At 40.8% G+C, this 26,259-nt stretch overlaps 1 protein-coding gene across 1 annotated transcript in view; it reads left to right on the forward strand.

Moving 5' to 3' along the window:
• Positions 1–26,259, forward strand: part of FAT4 (FAT atypical cadherin 4) — a 224,037-nt gene that overhangs the window by 103,945 nt on the left and 93,833 nt on the right. The window contains exons 2-3 of the mRNA XM_048847280.2: positions 16,985–17,116; positions 21,657–21,918. Of these exons, the coding sequence (XP_048703237.2) occupies positions 16,985–17,116; positions 21,657–21,918 (394 nt within the window). The remainder of the gene's footprint in view (positions 1–16,984; positions 17,117–21,656; positions 21,919–26,259) is intronic.

Here is a 26,259-nt window from a genome sequence, read left to right on the forward strand (position 1 = left end):
AATATTCTGCATTTCATTATGTTTCTGCTTCTACTGCTGGAGAGGAAAATAACCCATTTGTGACAGTTAGTTAACTTTTTTATTCCTTGTACTATTCATTTTACTTTGATCTTTATCTTTCATTTGCTGGTAAATGGGATTATTTCTGTTCCCCATGTATATACCATTGTGCTTGTTTTGGTGTGTCTTGAAATTCATATGCCAGAGGTTTCTTAAATTTCTGTGGTTGTCTATTACATTCTTTAACTCAGTCTTTAATTCCTCAGTTATATCAGAGACTGCACTTCCTAAAAAGAGCAGTAAATTATATAGCACTTAAATAATTACTCAAAGAGTATGGATTTCAGGAAAAGCTGGAAAGGCAACATGATTTTTTTTTTTTTAGCTCTCAAAAATACTTATTCAGTTCTAACTTTTCAAACAACTGAGTAAGCTCACAAAGCCCAGCTCTTTATTATGTCGCCACACACTCAGGGAGCTTTCGAAAGCATTTCAGTATCAAGAATGGAGCTAACCTCATCTTGTCCTCACTACTGGCTGTTCTTGCAGGGCTTGGCTGGTTTCCAGCTTTGCCTGTTGTTCATACATATTTCTTTGCTGGTAAGGAACACGCTAAAGTCCCAGGAACACATGCAGCTGAATGTTGGGAGACATTTTGTGGTTTAAGATTAATAGAAGTAATCGCCTTTGTTTGAGAAATAAAGTCACCCATGACTGCATACATGTAACATGCATGAGTAATAGATAATTTGTAGTTCAAACAGCCTTAATTGTTTGCTTTTACTTGCCCTTTCCAAAAATGAAGTTGAAATGGGGCTTAGATATGTATTTGACACCTCCCCTCCCCATGCCTCAGGGTACTTAACACAACATCACAATAAATCTTTGAATGAACTGAATTGACAGAGTATCTAAACACATAAATGAGTTTGTTTAAATCAGAGAAGCAAGCTTGGGCAGCACAGAGTGCATCGTTGTTTGGAATTTCAGACAGGAAGTATACACTGGAACTGACCAGTTTGGATGAATCCCTGGGTCTAATGTTCATTTCATTAACCAGTGTATCAGAAGACATTTTTGTCTGCTTCTAAGATTATTTATGGTTTGCATTCTAGGATTAAATGGTACAAATAATAGCATCTGAATGTAATGTCTGTATATACTGTGATGTTTATTCATCTGTTTCTGTACACTTCTACAGGGATTAAATTGATCAGACACATACTCACTGACTAATATCTTGGCTTCCAAATGTCATTGATTTCAATAAATGCTTAGTCCAAGGACTGATGGATTCCTAACAATGTGAGCAGATAAATCATATTGCAAGTTTTTACTAACAATAATACTTGCAAACCTCTCATCAGAACATTTATTTTTCATACACTGGAATCATCTGGACAATCTCTTCATTTTGCAAAAAGTTTGGTGTGTCCACAGTAGGTAACACATTTCCAGACAATGCCTTATTGTCTGCATAAGCAAGCGTATGCTGGATTCAAAGACCTTGCATGCCTACTTGGAATCAAGATTAAATTACCAACTTTTTTGGCATTTTTATGTAAAATGTTCTTTATTATGGCCTTCTCATAGCTGAAGTATGAGTCACTTGCAAACCATAATAGATTTTGGCTATACTAAATGATGAAGTGTTCTGGATGCAGTGAAACATTTAATCCAGACTCCAGGCAGAGTAATTCCCAGTGGCTACCTAAAAAGAAAAGAAAAGAAGAGAAACAAATTATGGCACCTTCTCTTCACAGTATTAAGATTATTATTGGTTAGAAACAGACATTATTTAAAAGTACAAGAAAAAGTAAGTGTTTTTCTTTTTAACTATTGAATGGCAGTGAAGGTGATTTTAATTCTAATTTTTATTACTTCTTGTGACCAGTCAGTTAAACCTGTGGATTTGGAAAGCAGTGTGATATGTGGGTGTTTTTTTAGAAAATACTGTTTCTTCCTACAAATGATGCAACTGTAGAATGTCAAATTGCCTTACTAAAATGGTATTTTACTGTATAAAAGCGTAAAGAAAAAAACAATTTTGTGGTGTTAAGGGAAAAAACACATCCAAAACACTAAAATTAGGACCTAAGGATAGAATCTACTACACAAGCTGTTATTTTTTTAACTTCTGAATCACATGAAGTGTTATATTGTGCCAATTATTTCCTGGGGGAATTGCACTCTGTTGACAGAACATTGAATGATATAATTTCTAAAGTTTTAAGGACTGAGGATCAAAGGCAGTGTATGCCCTCTCAGTAGGAGGAAAAACATGTCATAAACTGGACACTTATCCAGCTGCCTATCTTTCATTTTGTGGTTATTTGCAACAGTAAGTGAGCTATAACTGCTAACATCCTGCAAGACCAGAACACACTCACAGAGGATAAAATTTGCAAAGGTACTTGGCAAATTAGGAGCCTAAGTCCCATTGACGTTCAGTGAGATTTAGGCACTTAGGGCTGGATCTACAAGGGAGTTGTCTCCATGGGGCTATGGGATATTCTGATGGGGATCATCCTCAGTTTCTCCTATTGAAGTTGTTCCACTCTAATTAAATAATTGACTGATTAAATATTATTTGGGCCGGAAAAGAGTTAGAATTACCCTATTATAGGCCAGTAATTAGGGTACTCAGCTGAAAAGTGGCTGATCCATGTTCAAGTTTCTTGAACATGGATCAGCCACTTTTCAGCTGAGTGCCTAACTACTGGCCTATAGTATAGTTTCCCCCACAGCATAACTGCAACCTGTGCATTAACCTTTCACCACTGTTTACAAGTGGGATTCTTAGCAGCCGTAGTTTTATGTCTAAAAAAACCTGCTGGCCCACAGCAGAATAATCTGATGTGATTCTTAATGCTATGCCTAGGACTTTGTGTTGTGTAGAAAATTGAATATTCAGATGTGTTAATCAACTCATCTCTCTCCTTATTAAAATATAAACTGTTACCTTGTTCCCAGGCCTATTATGAGAAGCAGGTGGACTTCCCACCCTGTTCTGAAAATTGTAAACATACATGCCCTGCAGGTCAAGTTTACCACCTTCCCAGGCCCTGACATCACGGATAATTAAAATAATAAACATAAGGCTATATTTTTCTCTACAAACGTGGCTGTTTCTAGGATTTTCCATACTGGTCCTCTGATGCAGACCCTGGTTCCCTCTGCATCCAAGACTTGTTCTAACCCCCCTTAGTACCTGGGTGGAGCTATCAAGATGCACCTGCTACTTCTCTCTAGCATCTGGATGCTATGTCAATGTCATATTTGTGAAATCACAGTTTAGTGGAAATACATAAACCCCGATTCTGCAGACACTTAGAGTGTGCGTAACTTCACTCATGTGAGTAATCCCTCAGATTGCTTATGAATAAAGCTACACACGTGCATAAGTATTTGCAGTATTGGGCAGCCATAGTTTGTTGCAAGTACAAAAATGCCAAAGAGATGGAGATAGGAAGGAAATAAATATTCCTGGCCAAATTCTGCTCTGAGTCCGATCAGTGTAATGGAACAAAATTTAGCCTTCTGTTTTCTGATTTAGCATTTCTATGGAGATTTGAAGATTGGAAATATCTTTACTTCTTGTCATACTGAAAACTTTTCAGATTATGGGCCAGAACTGTCTCTTATATAGAAAGGAGAAAAGGCTTGAGTTTTCTGTCATACATTATAAAACTCTAGGCTTAAACAAGAGCCCTCTGCTAACAATTACAGCAGTGCGTGATATACTATCTTTAGATTAGATGGTATCTCATGAGACTTCCAGAGAATATGACTGCGGCAAATGGAAAAAAGAAAGCATGATGCAACAATATATAAATTAAGAGAAGAAAATCAGTTGCCTTTCCACAAATTAGCTTTCCACTTTGTTTGATCTTTAATAAAAGAAGAAATATTGGACACGTAACAAGACGTTTGGGGGTTCCTTTCTTCTTCGATCATATTCTCTCCATAGGATTCTGATCAAGAACACAAATGGACATGGTGGTTGGTAGGAAGGGTTACTGCATATTTTTTCTGCTGCCAAGCAAATTATAGCTGCTGCTACATGAACTAGCTCAGCATTTTGTGTCATTTTTGTTTCCTAGTTTTCATTGGATAGTTGGAAAGTTTGGTGGGAAAAAATATATTGTTTCTCACTTTGTACCTTTTAAATCTCCTCCCTCACCTCTAAATCAAGCTTAATAAATAATGGGCCTATGGAGACTTAAACACACAGGACCATATTCCATCCAAATCCAGTCTATGTAAGGGTAGAATCTGGCACATTTCCTCCAAATGCGATTGGATGAAAGCATCTCTGCTTTACTTTACATACCTTTGTAGCTCATAAACCCTGTAGGTTAGGTCACTAAAATAATTTTATTCCAGAACTGAAATGACTCATTTTATGTTGAGCATGGAATTTGTCTAGCCCATTCAGCAGTAATTGTCTAGGGTTTTGTTTGTTGCTGGAAGTGGGGGTTCTTTTGGACTAAAAATGTAAAACATGACTTTCCAGCAGCCATTTAATAATTCAGTAGATTGTATCACGGAGATATGAGGACAGGTTAATTGAGTGTATATAATGTATATAAATTGGACACTCATCTTTTTCAGTTAATATTGTCTGGCTTTTGTCTGGTAAGCCACTTTGATTGACACTTTCCCTGCCCCTTACAAATAACTTAAAAAAAAATGCATGAAGAATAAATCTACTTAGGGCTTGATCCTGCAAGACCTCTTTATGTGGGACTGCCTTTGAAGAAAGTTGGATTTCCTCTTGTGAAAGCCTGGCAGGATCAGTGCCAGAGGGACAAAATAAAATATTTTAAACTCTGATTCAGTGCTGAGAAGCATGTGAGCATGGGCGGGTCACTCACCCAGTTCATATTCTCTCTGCGTTTGCATGAGTGTTCAGGAGGCCCAAGAAGACTGTTCTCTCTATGTACCCTCATTAGGATTGCCAACTGTCTATTTGCAGAAAACTGAACAACCTTGCACCGCCCCTGCACCGCCCTTTCACCGAGGTCACACCCATCCCACCCCTTTTCTGAGACCCACCCCTGCTCACTCCATCCCCCTCCCTCCATTGGTCACTCTCCCCCACCCTCGCTCACTCGCTCATTTTCACTGGGTTGGGGTAAAAAGGGGGGTGTGGGCTCTGGTAGATGAGGGTTTGGGGTGCAGGAGGGGGCTCTATGCTTTGGCAGGAGGTTGGGGTATGGGAGGTGGTATGGGCTCTGGGCTAGGGCCAGAAATGAGGAGTTCAAGGTGCAGGAGGGGGCTTTGGGCTGGGGCAGGGGTGCGGGAGAGGGTGAAGGCTCTGCCTGGGGATGTGGGCTCTGGGATGGGGCTGGAGATGAGGAGTTTGGGGTACAGGAGGGAGTGCGGAGTACAAGCTCCAGGTGGTGTTCATCTCAGGTGGCTCCCGGAAGCAGTGACATGTTCCTCAGGTTCCTAGGCAGAGGCACGGCCAGGTGGACCTGCACACTGTGCCTGCCTGCAGGTGCCACGCCTTCCTGTAGGTGCCACCCCTGCAGATCCCATTGGCCGTATTTCCTGGCCAATGGGAACTGCAGAGCCGGCGCTTGGAGCAGAGACAGTGCATGGAATCCCTGTGGCTGCCCCCCCACCTAGAAGCCAGAGGAAGAAGCTGGCAGCTTTCTGCAAGCCATGCAGTGCCTGGCAGGCACCCTGCCTGCCCTGCTGTGGGCAACCAACTGGACTTTTAACAGCCTAGTCAGCAGTGCTGACCGGAGCCGCCAGGGTTCCTTTTCAACCGGGCGGTCCGATCAAAAACTGGATGCCTGGCAACCCTAACCCTCATAGGAAAAAATTGCCCTACTGTGAATAGAAAAGTTGTGGTGATTGTGGAGGAGTATGGCAAAGAATATGGTCTACAGTTGAATGTGCATAAAACAAAAACTATGGCAGTGTGCAGGAATTCTGGGAAGACATGCAACGTTCCAGTGAATGACACAGTCATACATCAAGTGAGACACTATTGCTGCTTAGGAACAGGGCCGGCCCACAACATTTTGGCACCTGAGGCGGGGAGTTCAAATGATGCCCCTATGCCCCCCGCTTGGGCCAAAACTTTGAAAGGTCTCAATTCTGCCTTCTTCCTGTTCTACTCCTCTCATGGGACTGCTCTGCTACCTACCCCAATAAAGGAGAATTAACAACTTAAAATGCCTTGTTCAAAAATTTTAAGTAACACTTATCTTTCAAAAAAAGAAAAGGAGTACTTGTGGCACCTTTGAGACTAACCAATTTATTTGAGCATAAGCTTTCGTGAGCTACAGCTCACTTTGGAGCTCACGAAAGCTTATGCTCAAATAAATTGGTTAGTCTCTAAGGTGCCACAAGTACTCCTTTTCTTTTTGCAAATACAGACTAACACGGCTGTTACTCTGAAACTTAACTTTCACACACCTGAACAGCAAATGTAACTTTTTTTGTCTGCATAGTAAACATTGGCATTTTTATCTGTTTGAATAATCAAAATGGTGCTTTCCGTGCCTTCTTGGTTGCAAAGATTTGAACTGCTTCTTGCTGAAGGTCCACAGTCTGGGCCAGCTCATGGTCTATTGAGATGATTGCAAGACCGACCAGCCTCTCCTGTGTCATTGTGGAGCATAGATGTGTTTTTATTAACTTCAGCTTGGAGAAGCTGTGTTCTCCACTGGCAACTGTTACAGGAAGTGTTAGAAGTATGCGCAGAGCAACAAAAGCATTTGGAAAGAGGGTGGTCATCTTATTTGTGCACATATATTCCAGAAGAGCCTTTGGAGTTGATCCTGCTGAAATGTATTCAGTTGATCACCTAAATCACTTGCATCAATATCGCGCATGTCTTCATGTGTCAACACTGTATCTAGTGCCTTGCATTGCTGGTGTAGGTCTTCTTCAGGTTTAGTGAGGAGTTTGGGAATATCATACAACATCCCAAATATACTAGCACCTGGTTAAAGAATCTAGCACCTGGTTAAAGAATTCAACTTTGAATTGTTGTTTGGGGTCTCTTATGGGATTATCCCGTGCCTCATAATCAAAATGTTGTCTTCTTCAGTGACTCTTGTATTCTTGAATGGGTGGGAAAATAGCTTCAGTGTGAAGTTCCTCTGCCAACTTCTGTGCACTCTTCAGAACGTTCTGAAATCCCTCATCTGACTGGTAAGACTGTAGGTATGACTTTGCTTTGTCCAGTTGTTCCATTGCTCCAGATATATCAAGGTCAACACCTTGGAGTCTCTTGCTTACAACATTTATTTCAAACAGTATGTCATGCCACAACACTAAGCCACACAGAAATTTGAAGTTATGTATGTTTCTGGTGATTCCATTTCCCTCTGCCACTGTTCTCCCACAAACAGTTCCTGTCATAGCATTATCCTCCATAATGGCAACTATGACATCATCTATCTTCCCAGTTTGATGTTTGATAGGCTTTATCGCCTCCACTTGACTTTCCCATAGTGTGGCACTCAGTTGTTTCAGTGTCAGAGAGGATGTTCCCAGATGTTGCTTCAAAATTTGCCATCGATTAGTTGATGCAGAGAAAAATACATAGATACTTTGAATTACATTAAAAAATTCAGCAGCCTCTCTAGAAGCTGATGCTGCATCACTGACCACCAAGTTCAATGAATGAGAACTGCATGGGACAAAATAAGCTCGAGGGTTTAACTCTCAGATCTGTGTCTGCGCTCCTCTTGTCTTTCCTCTCTTGTTGGCACTTTTATCGTAGCCCTGACCGCTCATGTCAGCTCTCGCAATTCCCGTATCTTCCAGCTTTTTAAGAAGCACATTTGTCATACCAGCTCCTGTAGTATCATCAATGTCAATAAATTCTAGAAAATGCTCTCTGATGGTCACCATTGCAGGGACATTTTCACTAGGTTCTGTTGTTACAAAATACACCATTAAAGTAATTTGTTCTGAATGGCTGATGTCAGATGTACAATCTGAATAACTGAGTAATATCTTGCTGACTTCAGATCTGCAACAATCTTCTGTTTGACTTTTGTTGACAGTAACTGTATGATCTCATTTTGAATTGTTTTTCCAAGGTAGTGGTGGGTATACATTTCTTGGATGGTGACTCTTCTTATATGTTCCTGGAGTCCAGCATCAAACTCAGCCATCAGCTCCACAGTTTTAAGGAAGTTTCCATTGCTTGGCACATACAGCTGATCTGAAGTGCCAGGCAGTGCTAGGTTTAGGGTAGCAAGCATTCTCACAATGGCAATAAGCCTTTTCAGAAAATTTTGCCAGTAAAGAGACTCTGAGGCAATTTTCTCTTGATGCTGATCATCTGTGGTGGCCTTTAACCTTAGTCTCATCTCAAGCTCTTTCCACCTATGAAATGCTCTCTGGTGATTTGCTGCCTTCTCATGGCATGCCAGATTTTTCCAGTCCTTTGATCCTGTGGAACCCAATGTGGCTGGAACATTAGACTGGAAGAGTTTGCAACAAAAACAGTATGCAGCATTCTGGGCTTTTGAGTACATAATCCATGGCCTCTCTATTTTGTCACCATTGGGGATTTCACACCAGTAATGTGTTGGATGGAAGCTTCTATTTTCATTGCCTTTGGGGAACATGAAGTTTTTTACTTGCTGTGGCCCATGCTGTACAAGGAAGTCCCTCAGGCTACCTCTCAAGTGGGTCCACAGTCCTGGATCATCTAGACTTAAGGAACTAAGCTCAGCAGCAGGTGTTTCTTGTGCCTCCACCACACTCTTCTCTGATCTACACTTTTCTTCAGGAATGTGCATGGTTAGATCCATTTGAGATGGAGATATGGATACTGTAGTCTCTGCCAGGTCACCTGCACTCTGACTAACTGGAAGATCAGGCATCTTCTCACCACTCACGTCCTCACTGGGGCCGGAAAGTTCACTGTGAACATTTGTGTCTATATATCTTAGGAGAGCTTCTTCCTGCTTAGATAGAAAAGTTTCCTTTGCTTGCTTTCTTTTTTTGCATGCTGCCCTTCTTTCACTCATGACTGCTGTTCTGTGCCAGCTATAGTGGCTCTCAGCACTCAATTAAAGGGGACAAATAAGCAGGCTGGTAGCAGGGCCTGAGTTTGAGGGAAGATATCAGCGTCATAAGGGCCTAACTGGCTCCTACTCCTTCAGTTGACTGCCTGTTCTCCTCAAGTCAGTTCAGGGAAGCAGCAGGAAAAGGGAAGCTCCCTGAGAAGCTGGTGTTAATCAGTCCAGGCTCCTGGGGATACTAGAGAGCTACATAAGAGGCTCTCTCCTCTCTCTCCCTGCAGCTCCTGCTGCTTTTTTTTATTCCCACTCATCTTTTCTCCTGCCTGCCTGTTATGTCTCTTGTGCCCTCCTTCCTCCAGCACATAACTCCACCATCTCTGTGCACCTAGAGCAGAGAGAATACATATGCCCCAGCAGCAGACAATTTTCTACACTCTGGGTCCTAGTGGCGCCCCACCCCCAGTCTGCCACCTGAAGCTGTTGCCTCAGTTCGCCTCATGGTAAGGCCAGCCCTGCTTAGGAAGCATCATTACAGAGGAAGTTAAAGATTGCTGTAGCCTTCACACTTGCAACTGGTAGCTTGGGAAGAAATGTGCTTTCCTGAGAAACAACACAGTTTAACCAGAAAGGTGGCATTTCATGCTTTGTTCTGAGTAAAGGCCTCTTTCCGAACCATTGAATTCAATGGGAGTTTTGCTACTGACTTCAATGAGTTCAGATTCAACCCCTAACTGATTACTTATTTAAATAGTGTCTGATTGATTGCTTTGTGAAGTAAGCTCTCAGTTTGATTATTTATGTGTAATTAGACCTGAAGTTGTTTGGCTGGAGAAAAGAATTCTTACTCTCATATTTGTATTTAAAAAAACCCAACAACAACAACAAAAACAAAACAAGGAAAGTAAATTTGAACTGAATGCTGTCTTACCTCATTCTAGCAAACTTAAATTTACTTATTCCCCCAAGGCATAATATAATGTGGATTTGTTTATAGAAAAAACATAAGAGATTAATTTGAACAGTAAATAATAATCCTAACTAGTTCAAGTTAATTAATATTTCCCCTGCTTTGAAAGTATCCAAAGCCATAGGCTGTCATAGCAAGCAGATTGGCCCGGAGATTTTGAGGATAGATGAAAATTCTGCTGTAGGAGCAGGTTTCTTGCATTAGTGTAAGAATGTTAACAACTCTTGAGTCTGTGGAAATTGTTAATTACAAGTGTAGAGGGTGCAGTTTATCCTGTTAATTGAACTCAGTAGTTTTACTAACAGACTTTTTGTTGTTACTAATTTCTTTTCTAATAAATATGTTTTCTTAATCATGCAGCCCTTACTTATGTAAATAGTACCATTGAGTTCAACGGACTAAACAAGTAAAAATATTTGCATGAGGCCCGAACTATGATATTATTGTATTGTCTTAAGAACAGATATGTTGCATAATAAGAAAACAAACTTCATTCTCCAGAATCCTAAAGACATACTTGGATTTTAAGTGTTTTGCAAGAAATGGCTGTGCATTTGTGAGGAGGAAAGTGTCATGGAAAAGTAGAGATCAATCAGGCTATTCTTTTTCATCCCCTACCCCCATAGTAATCTATTCAGGTTCTTAGTCAACTGACAATAACAAGTTTTGGTTCTGGTATTATGACTCTGTATTGCAATCCTTGTACGCTAAACCTCTTGTTGAAATAAATGGGATGCTAAGGTCCACAGGGGTTGTCATCCTGGCCCCACTGAAAGCAATGCAAGTTTTGCATAGACTTCAGTGGGACCAAGATTGCACCCAAAGATTCCAGAATCGGGATTTTATTTTGTTGTGAATAGGCAGCTTGTGACACAGGTAACCATGATACAAATCTAATATTTGGGGAACCTGTGAGGTAGATCATAAAACCTGGAAGATCATTTTCAGCAAATATAAGTTGGTGAATATCTAGGAAAGGGAAAAGTAGTTTATTCAGGAAGGATACGTATTGGCTTAGATATCTGATCTGGAATGGTATTTCCTCCCTGCCCTCCATCTGCTCAATAAATGTATAAATAATAAATACTGAAGTCATTCACTGAACTACCCATACCTCTTCAAACTGGGACACTATAAAAAGTTGGTGGGCACAACTGCCCAATGAGTGTCTGTCCTCATGCGGCAGCTTGTGGAAGTATTGAATCTATTACGTTCATTTTGTATCTCCTAAATAGTTGTTAATTTCCTGTAAGGTGGTCGCAGCTGTCCCTCCGTCCATCTGGTAGGGAGGCCACACCCCCTTGCTACAAGTCCTCTGGAAGAGCACAGTTTAGTGGGAATATGCATCGGGGTCTCTGCCACTCTGCGGGATAAGCCAGTAATGAGTCTAGGAGCCCCGGTCTAGGAGCCCCGAGCCTCCAAGCAGACAGGGCACTGAACAGTTCGGGGGCTCTAGCTTTCAGTCAGGGTTAAGCAGCAGTGTCCATAATCCCCAGTGCTCCGGCAGGGCGATGCAGCAAGCAGTTAGGTGGCTCTGGCTGGTATTTAGGTCAGAAGAATAATGAGTCTGTTCGCCCTGGCCCTCAGGCAGGGCAGGGCAGCAAAGTCAGGAGACTGTGGCCTATAGTCAGGACAGTGCAGTAACAAGTCTATTATTCCGGCCTTCAAACAGGGTGGGGCAGCAAAGTCAGGAAGCTCCGGTCTGTACTCAGGACAGAGCAATAGTGAGCCTCTCAGCCCAGGCCCTCAAACAGAGCGGGGCAGCAAACAGTCGGGGGCCCTGGCTCTGGCGGACTGCCAACAAATGCAGTCCTCTTGGCCTGTGGTGGGTAGGCTGCCACCCCGGGGTGAGGTAGCAGGGGTAGAAGGACACAGGCCCAAAAGACTCCGCTGAATCCCAGACCAGGATCCTAACAGTGGCAGAGTGGTCTGCCATTGGGTCAGCGGAGAAATCCAGCCGCAACACAGCTCTCCTGGGCTACCTTCTACACACCCGTTCGATGGGGGGGTCCGTGGGTCGTCATCCATCTCGCTGGGGTAAACAGATAATGGCAGCCCCAGCAACTTCTCGATGTCACGGGCGACCAGCCGCTCTGGTAGTCCCTACACATCTCGGGCGCTGCAGCAGTTGCTGTCCGGTCTGAGCTCCAGCAGTGGGTGAGGGATGTCCTGCTCCTGTCCAACTGAGCTGGAGGGCTGGCCTTTTATACTTCCAGTTCCTGTCCCAGCTGCCCACCGGGGGGGGGCTTCCAGTTATCCCAACATCTGTCTCTGAGGGAGGCCACGCCCCCTCGCTATATTTCCCAGTAGCTCCAAATAGAAGACTAAGTACTAGCTCTTAAGGACCAATACAGGCAGAAATACTATTTGAATGTATTTGTTATTAAATGGGCCCTAAGGTACAGAACAAAGCAACTGACAGTTTGTGTTGTGGGGAGCGTGTGTGAGGAAATAATAGTTTCTGTTCTTCTCTTAGGTACCTTGCTTCAGTGACATCAGTTTTAATGGGCATATGCCAATGTTCTTTCAGTTTGCAGTCCAGTGTGTAGGTTAGTGCTTGTTAGTTACCTTTAATTTCTACTACAACTGTCTACAGGGCTGGCTAATTAGGAATACCCACAAATAAATCATAAAAATAGACCCAGTATATCAGTCTTGGTAGACCGCAGATAAAAACATCATAATATTGCTTTTACAATCACATCTAAAAATATTGCATTGATCTTTTTTGTTTCATTGTGAGCTCGCTCTGTTCCTGCATTTTAAAATCATAGAATATCAGGGTTGGCAGGGACCTCAGGAGGTCATCTAGTCCAACCCCCTGCTCAAAGCAGGACCAATCCCCAACTAAATCATCCCAGCCAGGGCTTTGTCAAGCCTGAGCTTAAAAATATCTAAGGAAGGAGATTCCACCACCTCCCTAAGTAACGCATTCCAGTGTTTCACCACCCTCATAGTGAAAAACCTTTTTCTAATATCCAACCTAAACCTCCCCCACTGCAACTTGAGACCATTACTCCTTGTCCTGTCATCTGCTATCACTGAGAACAGTCTCGATCCATCCTCTTTGGAACCCCCTTTCAGGTAGTTGAAAGCAGCTATCAAATCCCCCCTCATTCTTCTCTTCTGCAGGCTAAACAATCCCAGCTCCCTCAGCCTCTCCTCATAACTCATGTGTTCCAGACCCCTAATCATTTTTGTTGCCCTTCGCTGGACTCTCTCCAATTTATCCACATCCTTCTTGAAGTGTGGGGCCCAAAACTGGACACAGTACTCCAGATGAGGCCTCACCAGTGTCGAATAGAGGGGAATGATCACGTCCCTCGATCTGCTGGCAATGCCCCTACTTATACATCCCAAAATGCCATTGGGCTTCTTGGCAACAAGGGCACACTGTTGACTCATATCCAGCTTCTCGTCCACTGTAACCCCTAGGTCCTTTTCTGCAGAACTGCTGCCGAGCCATTCGGTCCCTAGTCTGTAGCGGTGCCTGGGATTCTTCCATCCTAAGTGCAGGACTCTGCACTTGTCCTTGTTGAACCTCATCAGATTTCTTTTGGCCCAATCCTCTAATTTGTCTAGGGCCCTTTGTATCCTATCCCTACCCTCCAGCGTATCTACCCAGTTTAGTGTCATCTGCAAACTTGCTGAGGGTGCAATTCACACCATCCTCCAGATCATTTATGAAGATATTGAGCAAAATCGGCCCGAGGACCGACCCTTGGGGCACTCCACTTGATACTGGCTGCCAACTAGACATGGAGCCATTGATCACTACATGTTGAGCCTGACAATCTAGCCAACTTTCTATCCACCTTATAGTCCATTCATCCAGCCCATACTTCTTTAACGTGCTGGCAAGAATACTGTGGGAGACCGTGTCAAAAGCTTTGCTAAAGTCAAGGAACAACATGTCCACTGCTTTGTCATGTCTGCTGTATGTCAGTATGAAATATGGCTGTTCTATTTATTTGTTGCACTGAATTTTCAGGATAAGATCCCGAATGACTTATGGATCTTATGTCCCTTCTTTTTAATAATCCTGAATGCCAGTGAGCTGAACTGTCCTTGTATTAATTAACTTTGTTCCCCACAATTCTAACTATTTGTGTTCCCTCCCACTTGCTATTGCATGTTGTGTAGATAATAGCTATATTGGGATCAGGGATCTCTGCAATGCAAAGTCATTAGCCAGAAGACAGCCAAAAGTTGACAAACATTTTTGATATTACAAAGGACAGTCACTCACTGTGAAAATGTGTTCTGGTGGTGAAATGTCACCTGCAGCTGAAACATTAGCCGTGCATGATATATGTAGCATTAATAAATAAATTGCAAAGCTGCACAGCTGCCGTACCTTCAAGCCGTAGCTGGTGAAATTTAATAGTTTCAGTAGGACAACAGCATGCTTCACCTGTGCCAGTTCAAGGGCCATGACTTGACTGGCAGGTATAAAATATAACAATCCTTCATTTTCCATTTCTTACTAACTCCCTTCTCATTCTGTGAGTAATTGTCATAATACTGCCTCAGTCTCTTTGAAAATGAACCTCTCAGACAATTTAATTCTTTGAAAACGAATCTCTCTGGCTGTTTAATTAGAGTCATTGTTTGTGACACTATAATTAGTGTTGGGTCAGCATATTAAAGATTTATTACAAACTCTTATTTTCAGAGGTTTAAATCTGGCAACAAAAGCTTCCTCGTAGAGGTTTAGCATACGAGGTCTCATCCTGGGAGATATCTATACAATGCTGGTAATAAATATACAAAGAAATTAAATATAATCTAAATTAATTAATTATGGCCTTCTATAAAAGACACTCAAAGCTGACAGGTCCAACATTTGACCTACACTTTTAACAAGTGCTTCCCTACAGTGTTCATGCAATGTTTATTATTAGTAATAAAAATGACTCAGTTCTCTTCTGTAATTACATACAAAAATGCCAGCAGCTCAACACTCATGAACAACCCTACAATAACAAACCACCGTGTACACAGATCTGAAAGCAAATAAATACTGGTGAATAAAATAATTTTTAAACTTCAGACTTTCTAAGAATTATTATAAACAAGCTTTCAAGCAAGATTTTAAAAATTCTAAAGCATACATAAACAAGTGTTTAAAAACAAAAGTAGTTTGCTTATACAGGGCCCAGTCCACTGAGGAACGGAATATCCTTACTTCATTGAAGCTAATGGGAACTGATTGCTCTCAGCACCCTGTAGAATGAGGTCCTTAGATAGTTTTCTGAGTTTTTTTTTCAAAAACCTACAGTTACAGTTTTGAAAACTGAAATTTGCCAGTGACATGTATGCATGAAGGTATTTATGGGCGGAATGGACAATTAGGCAGTTGAAACTGACGTAGAGGTAAGGTTGGGGAGAGACACAATAAGAAACAAGATCAAATAAATACAGATGAACTGAGTTGGGAAGACTCTTGTTCAGATTAAGTGACCATAAGGCCACAGATAGATACAGAGCATGGGGTAGATTAAGGAATGGCAGAAGCTCCGTAAAAGTGGGGAGTCCACTGGTGCCTGAACCATGGCCCTGCCCCTGTCCCACCCCTTCTCCCAAGATCCCACCCCTACACTTCCCCTTCTTCCGACGCCCCACTCCCTGTTCACTCGCCACTGCCTCTCCTCCCCGCACTTGCCCTTACAGCCAGTAAGCCTCCTACCCCCCCATTCTGGTGCCCCTGGGTATATTGGCAAAAACTATTTATTCCTCACAGAACCAAACTCCTACCATTGAGGTGCTCATTCTCCTGATCAAATAAAACTGATTCTGCCATTGGTTGCCTTTGTGTTAGGTGATAGCAGAGTATAAGAAGAAATTCTAGTAGTTGACTAGAGCTCGTAGAAACCACAGACAGTGGAGCTCAAATGTCTGCACTGATTATACCCAGACCAGGTTAAGCCATATGTTCTCAATCAAGTGTGGGGAAATCCCTTGTGAGCAATGGGAAAGGGAGGTACTAAAGTACAGTTATTCTTCATATCTACTTTTTCTTTTAAGTTATCAATTTCTTTGTTTCTCTTTCTGTCTAGCTTACCTATCTACCTTTCCCTGTTTGTAAAAAAAGACAATAAAGACAGTCCTGCCCCAGGTACTCAGTTTTCTCCTTGGTGGTCTTCAGATTCTGGTGACCACTTAATGTTTTGAGCCCTGTGGGAAGCATTTACTTTCACTATAGATATAAAACAGCTGTTGTCCTCTCTTTCTTTATCGGAACCTTAGCAAGCAGTACCCAGTGAACAGTGGAAAAAGCAAGCCCTAAAACTTTGAATTTCAGCATCAGAAATCCTATGAGAACTAAACAATCTTACTTACATAGAACAATGAGTAAATAACCTTGGCCAATCTTTCAGACGCTACCATTAATATTTGTGAAGTATATAAACACAACATATTAAAATAAGATTTGTGTAGATGTGAATAGGCAGGGAGTGAGGAATTTGTGCTTGCAATTATAAGAGAATCTTGTGGGGGGGATGGGCAGAACAGAATGCTGTTGGATATAAAATGCAAGGGAATTTTTCCTTCCGGAGAACTGAGAATTGCCAATATGTAAACATTTCAGTGGGAATTTTACACCACCTCATCTTTATATCAGGCAGCATTTAATGGATGAATGATCTTCTTCTCCAGGTCTTGGCAGCTATCCTCCAGGGGCCAACATTGAGGATTACAATGACAGTTGATCAGTGGACCTAGTCCAATATAAAGTAGACTAAGACCATTTAAAATCAGTTGCTATCAACAAGTCAAACGAACATTATTCATGTTAGAGGCTTTCCTATGAGGATTCCATAACAACATGGAATTTTAATTGCCTTAAGGGCTTTTTCTGTTGTTGCTATTGTTATTGGGAATGTTCTGATTCTTCTGATTAGGCATAGTTTACCTGATTTTTTTCAAAGTTAGGGGATTTGCAACACTCTTGTTTAATCAACGTCTGACAGATACAGCACTCATGAAACTCTTCTTTTTTCTTGCATCATAGGTGGAAATAACACTTCAAGATATCAATGACAACCCACCCATATTCCCAACAGACATGCTTGATCTAACTGTAGAAGAGAATATAGGAGATGGATCTAAAATAATGCAGCTGACAGCCATGGATGCTGATGAGGTAAGAGAATGTTTCTTATTTGAAACAAGAATATTAAATAATACCATTTTATGAACATATTTTGACCTGATCGTGAACAACTGTAATGAGAATTTCACCTGAGCAAGAAGTGCAAATCAGGTTTTTTCTAGTACAGTCTTGCCCTTCTCCTCCCCCACAGTATATTCAGGAAGTATCATAGTTGTGAGTTACTCCCAAAGTTGCTGTCACCTGAGGACTCTGTGAAATGAGTAGATGCTCTCAGTCCATCTTTTAATGAGCAGTTGTACAGATAAAAATATCACAACCCATAGTTTGGTATTAATTAGCATCCTTTTTGTCATTCTCAGCAAAGATGTTACACACTGACTTGACACAGAGACTGGGCTATCACGTTGGTCCTAAAAGTCCTATCACTTTAGCCCATGGTCAAGGCTCTTTGGTAGGGAAGTGTTTGAAACCACAATTTCAGATCCAAACAGCTTTGAACTATGGAAATGTCCAAAATCCAAAGCCAGATCCAAAGTTTACAGACTAACCACTGTGTTAGGCAAAGGTGGCTGTATCCTTAAGCTGGGGAAGCTTTCAAAGTGTTTGCCTACTCTATGGCTGAATCTAGCTACTGTCACCATTACTTGTTACCATGGGTTTTAATTTTACAAAAATAAAAGGGAAAGGAAAGAACTTTGAAAAACTCTACTGCGCATAAGTACTTTTCCTAGCATCTGATGGTCAACCATATAGATTCGGTGCTATCAAGACATTACAACTGACCAGCCATTAAGAATATAATGGAAGCATTCCCGCTGAACGGCTGACCTAGTAATGATACTACAATATTGTTGGAAGTCTTTGTGTATGTGTAATTTCATTGATTTATGCATTTCTTTTGGGCGGAAAGTCATTTAAATGTTAATTGTAATGTTTTATTCATTTTAATTGACTTTCTGTTGACTGTACAAAAGGTTACAATGTCAAGACGTGTGTACCAGGCAAGTTTTATTACCAATAAACTAGAAAATCAAATAATTAAAAAACAAACACCTTTCATTTAAATAAATAATGAATTAACTCGACAGTAGTAAGAATAATCCTATAACTCTTTTAGTGTTAGCTTAGTGCTGGCTTCTATGACTGTTTTAATGCTAGTTTATCTAGTTCCTTCTATGACCAAACTACTGGAACACCTCCAATATGAGTACGGATTTGTGTACGTCTTCTTTCTTTCGTTCTTTCGTTCTTTCGTTCTTTCTTTCAATTTGTTAGTTTCTCTTCCTAGTAGCATCTCTTTTGTAGGGGCAAAGAGCAGTAGGACTTTGTGTCCCTGCCTCTAATAGAAAGGATGTGAAAGTCAGTTATCCACAATGTAAGTTGTGGCTGGTAAATAAAATGTGAATAAAAGAATCATGACTTCATAATAGTGACATGTCTGTTTGTAAATGTGGAGCCTAATTTTAACATTGTTTGTAACAGGATGATTAAAGCACATGTTTTTAGAAAACATCAGATGATATTAGGTATCAATACCCACCTTTTTTGTTGTTGTTTGTTTTTAGCATACTAATATGCTACCAGAGCTGGTTCCAAAACCCAGTGCGAGTCTTTTCTTTCACTACCAGGGGCACTTAGTTCTTAAAGATGATACTTAATTTTCATAGTCTAACACCAGTTATTTAAAATGTTTCTGAAGAGTGCAAGATGCATTTCTGATATTTGTAACAATGTGCATTTTAAAATAGCATACACATCTTTACTGGTGTGTTTCTAACAATGGAAGATTTTAACTAGGTTCCTTTCCACTCTGAAGTGAACTATATGATCTTTTTTTACATGTAATATTCTTGCCACGATACATTTTTTGATATTGAGGGTCTGACTTTTAAAACCTGGACTACTTTTTGAACCTGTAGTTTATGTCAGCAGATAACTGAGCAATATTTTGCTCATGCCTATAGACATCTACCTACTGGCTGCATGCGCAGTTACTTGCAGGAAGGAATAAAATTGTGGACATAAAAAAGAAAGCCAAATTAAGGCCCCTTCAAAAATCGTGCTCTAAATGTGTAAGAAAATCCTTTGTATGTCATAGTTTTATATAATGGCTTTTGGCCAGTAGTTTTCAAACATTCACCCATTATATTAAGGCATTCATTCAGATCAACATAACTGTGATGAGAAAAGGAGTACTTGTGGCACCTTAGAGACTAACAAAGTTATTTGAGCATAAGCTTTCGTGAGCTACAGCTCACTTCATTGGATGCATTCAGTGGAAAATACAGTGAGGAGATTTATATACACAGAGAACATAAAACAGTGGATGTTACCATACACACTGGAACAAAACAGAACCACTGACCCAAGAACCTATCCTTGCAACAAAGCCCATAGCCAACTGTGTGCACATATCTATTCAGGGGACACCATCATAGGGCCTAATCGCATCAGCCACACTATCAGAGGCTCATTCACCTGCACATCTACCAATGTGATATGTGCCAGCAATGCCCCTTTGCCGTGTACATTGGTCAAACTGGACAGTCTCTACGTAAAAGAATAAATGGACACAAACCAGACGTCAAGAATTATAACATTCAAAAATCAGTCGGAGAACACTTCAATCTCTTTGGTCACTCGATTACAGACCTAAAAGTTGCAATTCTTCGACAAAAAAACTTCAAAAACAGACTGCAACGAGAGACTGCTGAATTGGAATTAATTTGCAAACTGTATAAAATTAACTTAGGCTTGAATAAAGACTGGGAGTGGATTGGTCATTACACAAAATAAAACTATTTCCCCATGTTTATTCCCCCACCCCCCACTGTTCCTCAGACGTTCTTGTCAACTGCTGGAAATGGCCCACCTTGATTATCACTACAAAAGGTTTTTTCCCCCCCTCTCTCCTGCTGGTAATAGCTCACCTTAAGTGATCACTCTTGTTACAGTGTGTATGGTAACACCCATTGTTTCATGTTCTCTAAGTATATAAATCTTCCCACTGTATTTATCACTGAATGCATCCAATGAAGTGAGCTGTAGCTCACGAAAGCTTATGCTCAAATAACTTTGTTAGTCTCTAAGGTGCCACAAGTCCTCCTTTTCTTTTTGCGAATACAGACTAACACAGCTGCTACTCTGATAACTGTGATGTCGTTTCATGGGCACCAGGTAGTAGCCATTGCTTTAATAATTACAAGTCTTAGCATTTTGCTAATTTTTTTAGTCAGTGTGTAGACAGGAAATTTCTATACATCAGACTGTTTGTTTTAATGGGTTTTAAATATTTTGATTTTCTTTCCCTTTCACCTAATTTATGAAAAGTTACTGATTTTGCCAGACCATATCAAATGCAGTCAGTTTCATAGTTGGACTCCATTATGAGAAAATGGGAATAACTGGTTAAATGGAACAAATAATAAAGTGTGTGGTCATCTAAGAAATGCAAAGTTATCACTGAATGTTTTTGTTAAACTATACAATTACAGGAAAATGCATTACATACACCAGGTACACCTGAATATACAGAGAGTATGTGGACTGAAGCGCTATGCACAGCTGTTTGAGTCTGGGCAGCTGTATATGTTTTAATTTATTTTGTCAATTAGCTGATTCCTGGTTTTTGAACAAACACTCTGGATAAAAAGAGGCATTCTGTCCAGCTGTTCACATAACTATCTTTATCTCTCTAATGGCACCAGACATGAACCTGGCATTTAAGGCTACATCTACTCTGCATGCTCGGGTTGTGATTCCCTTGCTTGTAAACACGTACTCACGTTAGCACTCACCAAGCTAATGTGAGTATAGATAGCAGTGTAGCTGCAATAGCATTGGTAGTTGCAATGGAGACACAGCTGAACTATGCCAAGTCCATGCCCACTGGTTTCAGGTGAATTTGTACTCAGCACAGGTCAGCATGCCTCCGCTGCCACTACCCATGCTACCATGGCTGCACTTGGTGAGTGCTAGCATAAGTATGTGTACATGAGCAGGGGAATCACAACCCTAGCTCATAGAGTAGACGTAGCCGAAGTGACCTGTCATTTTAAACAGCAAGTTTATCATTATATTTTAGAGAAGGATGTTTGCCAGTTGGCTGCTACTTCTCCATTACTCCCTCTCCACCAAGGTATGGAGTAGAAAGGGCTGAATTGAGCCCTGTTTTAGATTGATCACTTAATTCAGCCTCACAGACATAAAATAATAAAAATAAACATTAATCACTGAAGAGAGAAAGAGAAAATAATATAATAAATAGATTATGGTGAAACTGACTTGATCTTAAATCAGATTTCAAATCCTGTAGAAGACCAGTGTTTTCCTGCACTTTATTTTACTGACTAGATTTGGTCCTTTTTTTGAACAGGAGTTAAAAAATATAAAAATCTTATCTCTATCTGTCCAGTCCAAATAAATATTAGAAGTGTTTGTGGGGTGTGTGTGCTATTTTGTTAAGGAAATTGTTCTGAACAATGTTTGCAGACAGCGGTCGTTGGAATGACTTGGTCTTAAAGGGTTGCCTCACAAATAACTTGGTCTGACTACTTTTGTTTTTATTTAGGGAGCTAATGCTCTTGTCACTTACACTATCATCAGTGGTGCTGACGACAGCTTCCACATTGACCCAGAGTCCGGAGATCTGATAGCCACCAAACGTTTGGATAGGGAACGTCGCTCCAAGTATTCCCTGCTGGTTCGTGCTGATGATGGTCTACAGTCCTCAGACATGAGAATAAACATTACTATTAGTGATGTTAATGATCACATACCAAAATTCTCTAAACCTGTGTATTCGTTTGATGTACCAGAGGATACTACCCCAGGTAAATAAGGAACAAACCTTATTATTTTCTAAAATTGATGGTCCGCACCCTTTATTTTCAGTTGACCTATACAGCAGCAGTGATCACTAATATTGTCACTATTGACACATTAATTTTATTGCTAACATGGCAGAGTATCATTCCATTTTTTTATGTGTGCCATCACTATTTATACATATTATGTAGAGCATAGACATTCACGTAGAAACATGACGCAGAGGTTAAATGCTAAAATTTGTTTCTGTTTTTCTTATAATGGTGCCATTGTGGTAAACGTGCAAATATTTCTGTTACATCATTTTTCAGGGATGCAGAACTATAATTAAATAATCCCTTTCAGGTTCAATTTCTATAGAATATGTGCTTCCAAGAAACCACCTCCCTACTCTGTCCAGTCACCCATATCCCACTCATTCACACCATAGGCACAGGCCTCCGGGTCAGATACATCCTTTACTTACCCTTTCTTTTCTTCAGGCAAAGTAGGACAACCTTGCTTTGTTTTGGGCCGGTGGCGCCCTCCTCATTTTTATGCTTCCTCCATCTTTTTAACGGTGGGGAGAAAGCCAAATGGAGCCAAATCCCATTCCCTTTAATTGACTGTCTTTAGGGGTGGTCAGGAAGGGCCAAAGTTTCCTCATAGGCAGCAGGAGAAGGGATACTCCTGTTGCCAGAGTTAGCTATTGAACAACTGGTAGCCTTTCCAGAAAAGAAAGACAGCAGTTTTCAGGTGTATAAATCTTTACGTGTTTTTGTACAGTGCCCGGCACAAGGAGCACTCCAGTCCTGACTGGGGCCTCTGGGTGCCACTACTAAAAGAGAACAGACAGAAAAAATTTGGGGGGTGGCAGGCACCCAGTGTTCGCAGAAGACCCCAAGTAGTGGACATCAGGTCCCAGCAGGAAGTGGGAGTAGGGGTGCTACATTTGGGGAGCCAGCTGGACTAGAAGAATGTAGGCTGACTAAATATGCAATCTTCATAGACGTGATCTGATATGTATAAGCTAGACTAAGACCCCTAACTTGCCTCAGTTTCAAGTGAATTGAGATTTGAAGTGAAGATTTCACACAGCTCTGTTCATAACTCCATCTTATTCCCCTCCGGGCTGAAACTTGGTATGCACATCCTCAGCCCAGAGTGAATGTTGTTTTTCATCATATCGTATACAATGGGAATGGAAATATACTGTGAGAATTCATAGTATTTTTATGCTTCAACATATCAGGTAATGTAGTCTCTCAATGTGTATATTAACAGTAGATGCATCCTGCCCAAAGGACCTGTGAATTACTAGAGCATCAATGAGAGGGTTTTGTAGATCTTTTCTTTTTCATACTACCATTAAAAAGAAGCAAGTACAAAAGGGGAAGAAAATCCCTATAATATTAAAGGGTCAGACTCAGTCTGACCAAGGGAGGAAATTCTGAGTTAAGTTTGGAATTCTTTCCTTCACTCATGCTGTTGTGCATGCTGTAGATAATACACTGCATATGGTGGGTAAGAGCACACACTGTTTGGAGACCACTACAATGCTCAGTGCAATGAATTGAAAAAAAAAGTGCCTCTAGTAGTGATTGCAGTACCATGGGAATTCTTTTACTAAGCACAGAAAGATAGCTGCTGAGGCCGCTCAGGGTAATGCATGCAGTATTTTTAGGCTTGTTATGTTTTAATGGGAATTAGTTTACAGGTGTACATATAATCCCTGCAGGTTGAGACGAGAATATTCTCTTAAATCACTAAAACAATCTTCAAAAATATAGAATTCAAGCATCAAAAATTAATAAAAAGTCATCATAATATGAGGACAATATATTTACTTACGGTCAAAATGTGCTAGATATATACTGGTCCAGCGGTGTTTGGTACAGAATTGTGCCTTCATCCCTCCCTATCACAGGTGCACACAGGGGTGCTGCTGTTAGGATGGTGCAGCTTGTCCCATTCCACTTTCCAATGATCTTGCTCCAGTTGACAGGCCAGTATGCAGGGGGCAGGTAGGTGTTTCCCACTTGGTGTGTTTTATGTCCTAGGTGATGCACAAGTGGAGCATTCCCAGTTTTCCATCTAGTGTAGGGACTATAATTGCGGCTTGCCCTTTTGCGGGGGGTGCATAAAGGCTCTTTGCCTCCTTTCTTAACCCTGCACTTTGCACAAAGGCCAGCAATGATCGGCTCCTTATTTATTTGCAAATTACAATTGCAACTGATATGATTACTATACATTTGGTAATTGTATCCAGCATTAGGACAGCCTTTTAGCCACAATCAGCAATACTGAAACATTATGAAATCAAATATCTGTAACAGAACCCAGAACGTTCAGCTTGATTAAACAGATGAAATTGTAGCACTAATTCTCATTCTGCTACTGAGCAGTTTTGATGGTTGCATTGCTCAGATATAACTAAGTGTGTTGTAAAGCATGTAATTTAACTGGTTCCATGAAAAAGCAACAAAATGGTTTTCTGTTTTGGAAATGGCGTGACCTTAATTATAGTTAGTGTTAAAAATGCTTAAACGCTGACACCCAATTTCTAAACTTCAGTAAAGTATAGCAAGAAGTGCAAAAATAAAACAATGGGACAAACTCAAAGGAAGTGGGAATTGTACTTGAATAAGGACTGCAAGAATGGACCGTCTGTGAAGAATGAGGGTTTTAGTTTCCTGACCAAGTATTATGTTATTGCTCATGGTAACTTAAAACAAAAATAGAAATGAAAAGTTTGTTATACACTAAACAGACATTACAACTTTCAGCAGCTCCATTCAAAAAAAGAATAAATGTAGATTTAATAGTTGGCATTTACCTACACCCAGGGTTCTCTTCCTTGAACACTGCAAGTTAAATACTACTGAAGGACAGTATTTTTGTCTCAATTCATAGATTCATAGATACTAAGGTCAGAAGGGACCATTTTGATCATCTAGTCTGACCTCCTGCACAATGTAGGCCACAGAATTTCACCCACCCACTCTTGCGAAAAACCTCTCACCTATGTCTGAGCTATTGAAGTCCTCAAATTGTGGTTTAAAGACTTCAAGGAGCAGAGAATCCTCCAGCAAGTGACCCGTGCCCCATGCTACAGAGGAAGGTGAAAAACCTCCAGGGCCTCTTCCAATCTGCCCTGGAGGAAGATTCCTTCCCGACCCCAAATATGGCCATCAGCTAAACCTTGAGCATATGGGCAAGATTCACCTGCCAGATACTACAGAAAATTCTTTTCTGCGTAACTCAGATCCCACCCCATCTAACATCCCATCACAGGCCATGAGGCCTATTTACCATGAATATTTAATTACCTAAATCATGTTATCCCATCATACCATCTCCTCCATAAACTTATCGAGTTTAATCTTAAAGCCAGATAGATCTTTTTCCCCCACTTCTTCCCTTGGAAGGCTATTCCAAAACTTCACTCCTCTGATGGTTAGAAACCTTCGTCTAATTTCAAGTCTAAACTTCCCAATGACCAGTTTATATCCATTTGTTCTTGTGTCCACATTGGTACTGAGCTTAAATAATCCCTCTCCCTCTCCGGTATTTATCCCTCTGATATATTTATAGAGAGCAATCATATCTCCCCTCAACCATCTTTTAGTTAGGCTAAACAAGCCAAGCTCCTTGAGTCTCCTTTCATAAGACAAATTTTCCATTCCTTGGATCATCCTAGTAGCCCTTCTCTGTTCCTCTTCCAGTTTGAATTCATCCTTTTTAAACATGGGAGACCAGAACTGCACACAGTATTCCAGGTGAGGTCTCACCAGTGCCTTGTATAACGGTACTAAAACCTCCTTATCCCTACTGGAAATACCTCTCCTGATGCATCCCAAGACCGCATTAGCTTTTTTCACAGCCATATCACATTGGTGGCTCATAGCCATCCTATGATCAACCAATACTCCAAGGTCCTTCTCCTCCTCTGTTACTTCTAATTGATGCGTCCCCAGCTAAAACGAAAATTCTTGTTATTAATCCCTAAATGCATAACCTTACACTTCTCACTATTAAATTTCATCCTATTACTGTTACTCCAGTTTACAAGGTCATCCAAATCTTTCTGTATGATTTCCCAGTCTCTCTCTAAATTGGCAATACCTCCCAGCTTCGTATCATCCGCATACTTTATTAGCACACTCCCACTTTTTGTGTCGAGGTCAGTAATAAAAAGATTAAATAAGATTGGTCCCAAAACTGATCCTTGAGGAACTCCACCGGTAACCTCCCTCCAGCCTGACAGTTCACCTTTCAGTAGGACCTGTTGTAGCCTCCCCTTTAACCAATTCCTTATCCACCTTTCAATGTTCATATTGATCCCCATCTTTTCCAATTTAACTAAT

Source organism: Caretta caretta, chromosome 4 (genome assembly GCF_965140235.1).
Source record: "Caretta caretta isolate rCarCar2 chromosome 4, rCarCar1.hap1, whole genome shotgun sequence".
In the NCBI taxonomy this organism is placed as follows: Eukaryota; Metazoa; Chordata; order Testudines; family Cheloniidae; genus Caretta; species Caretta caretta.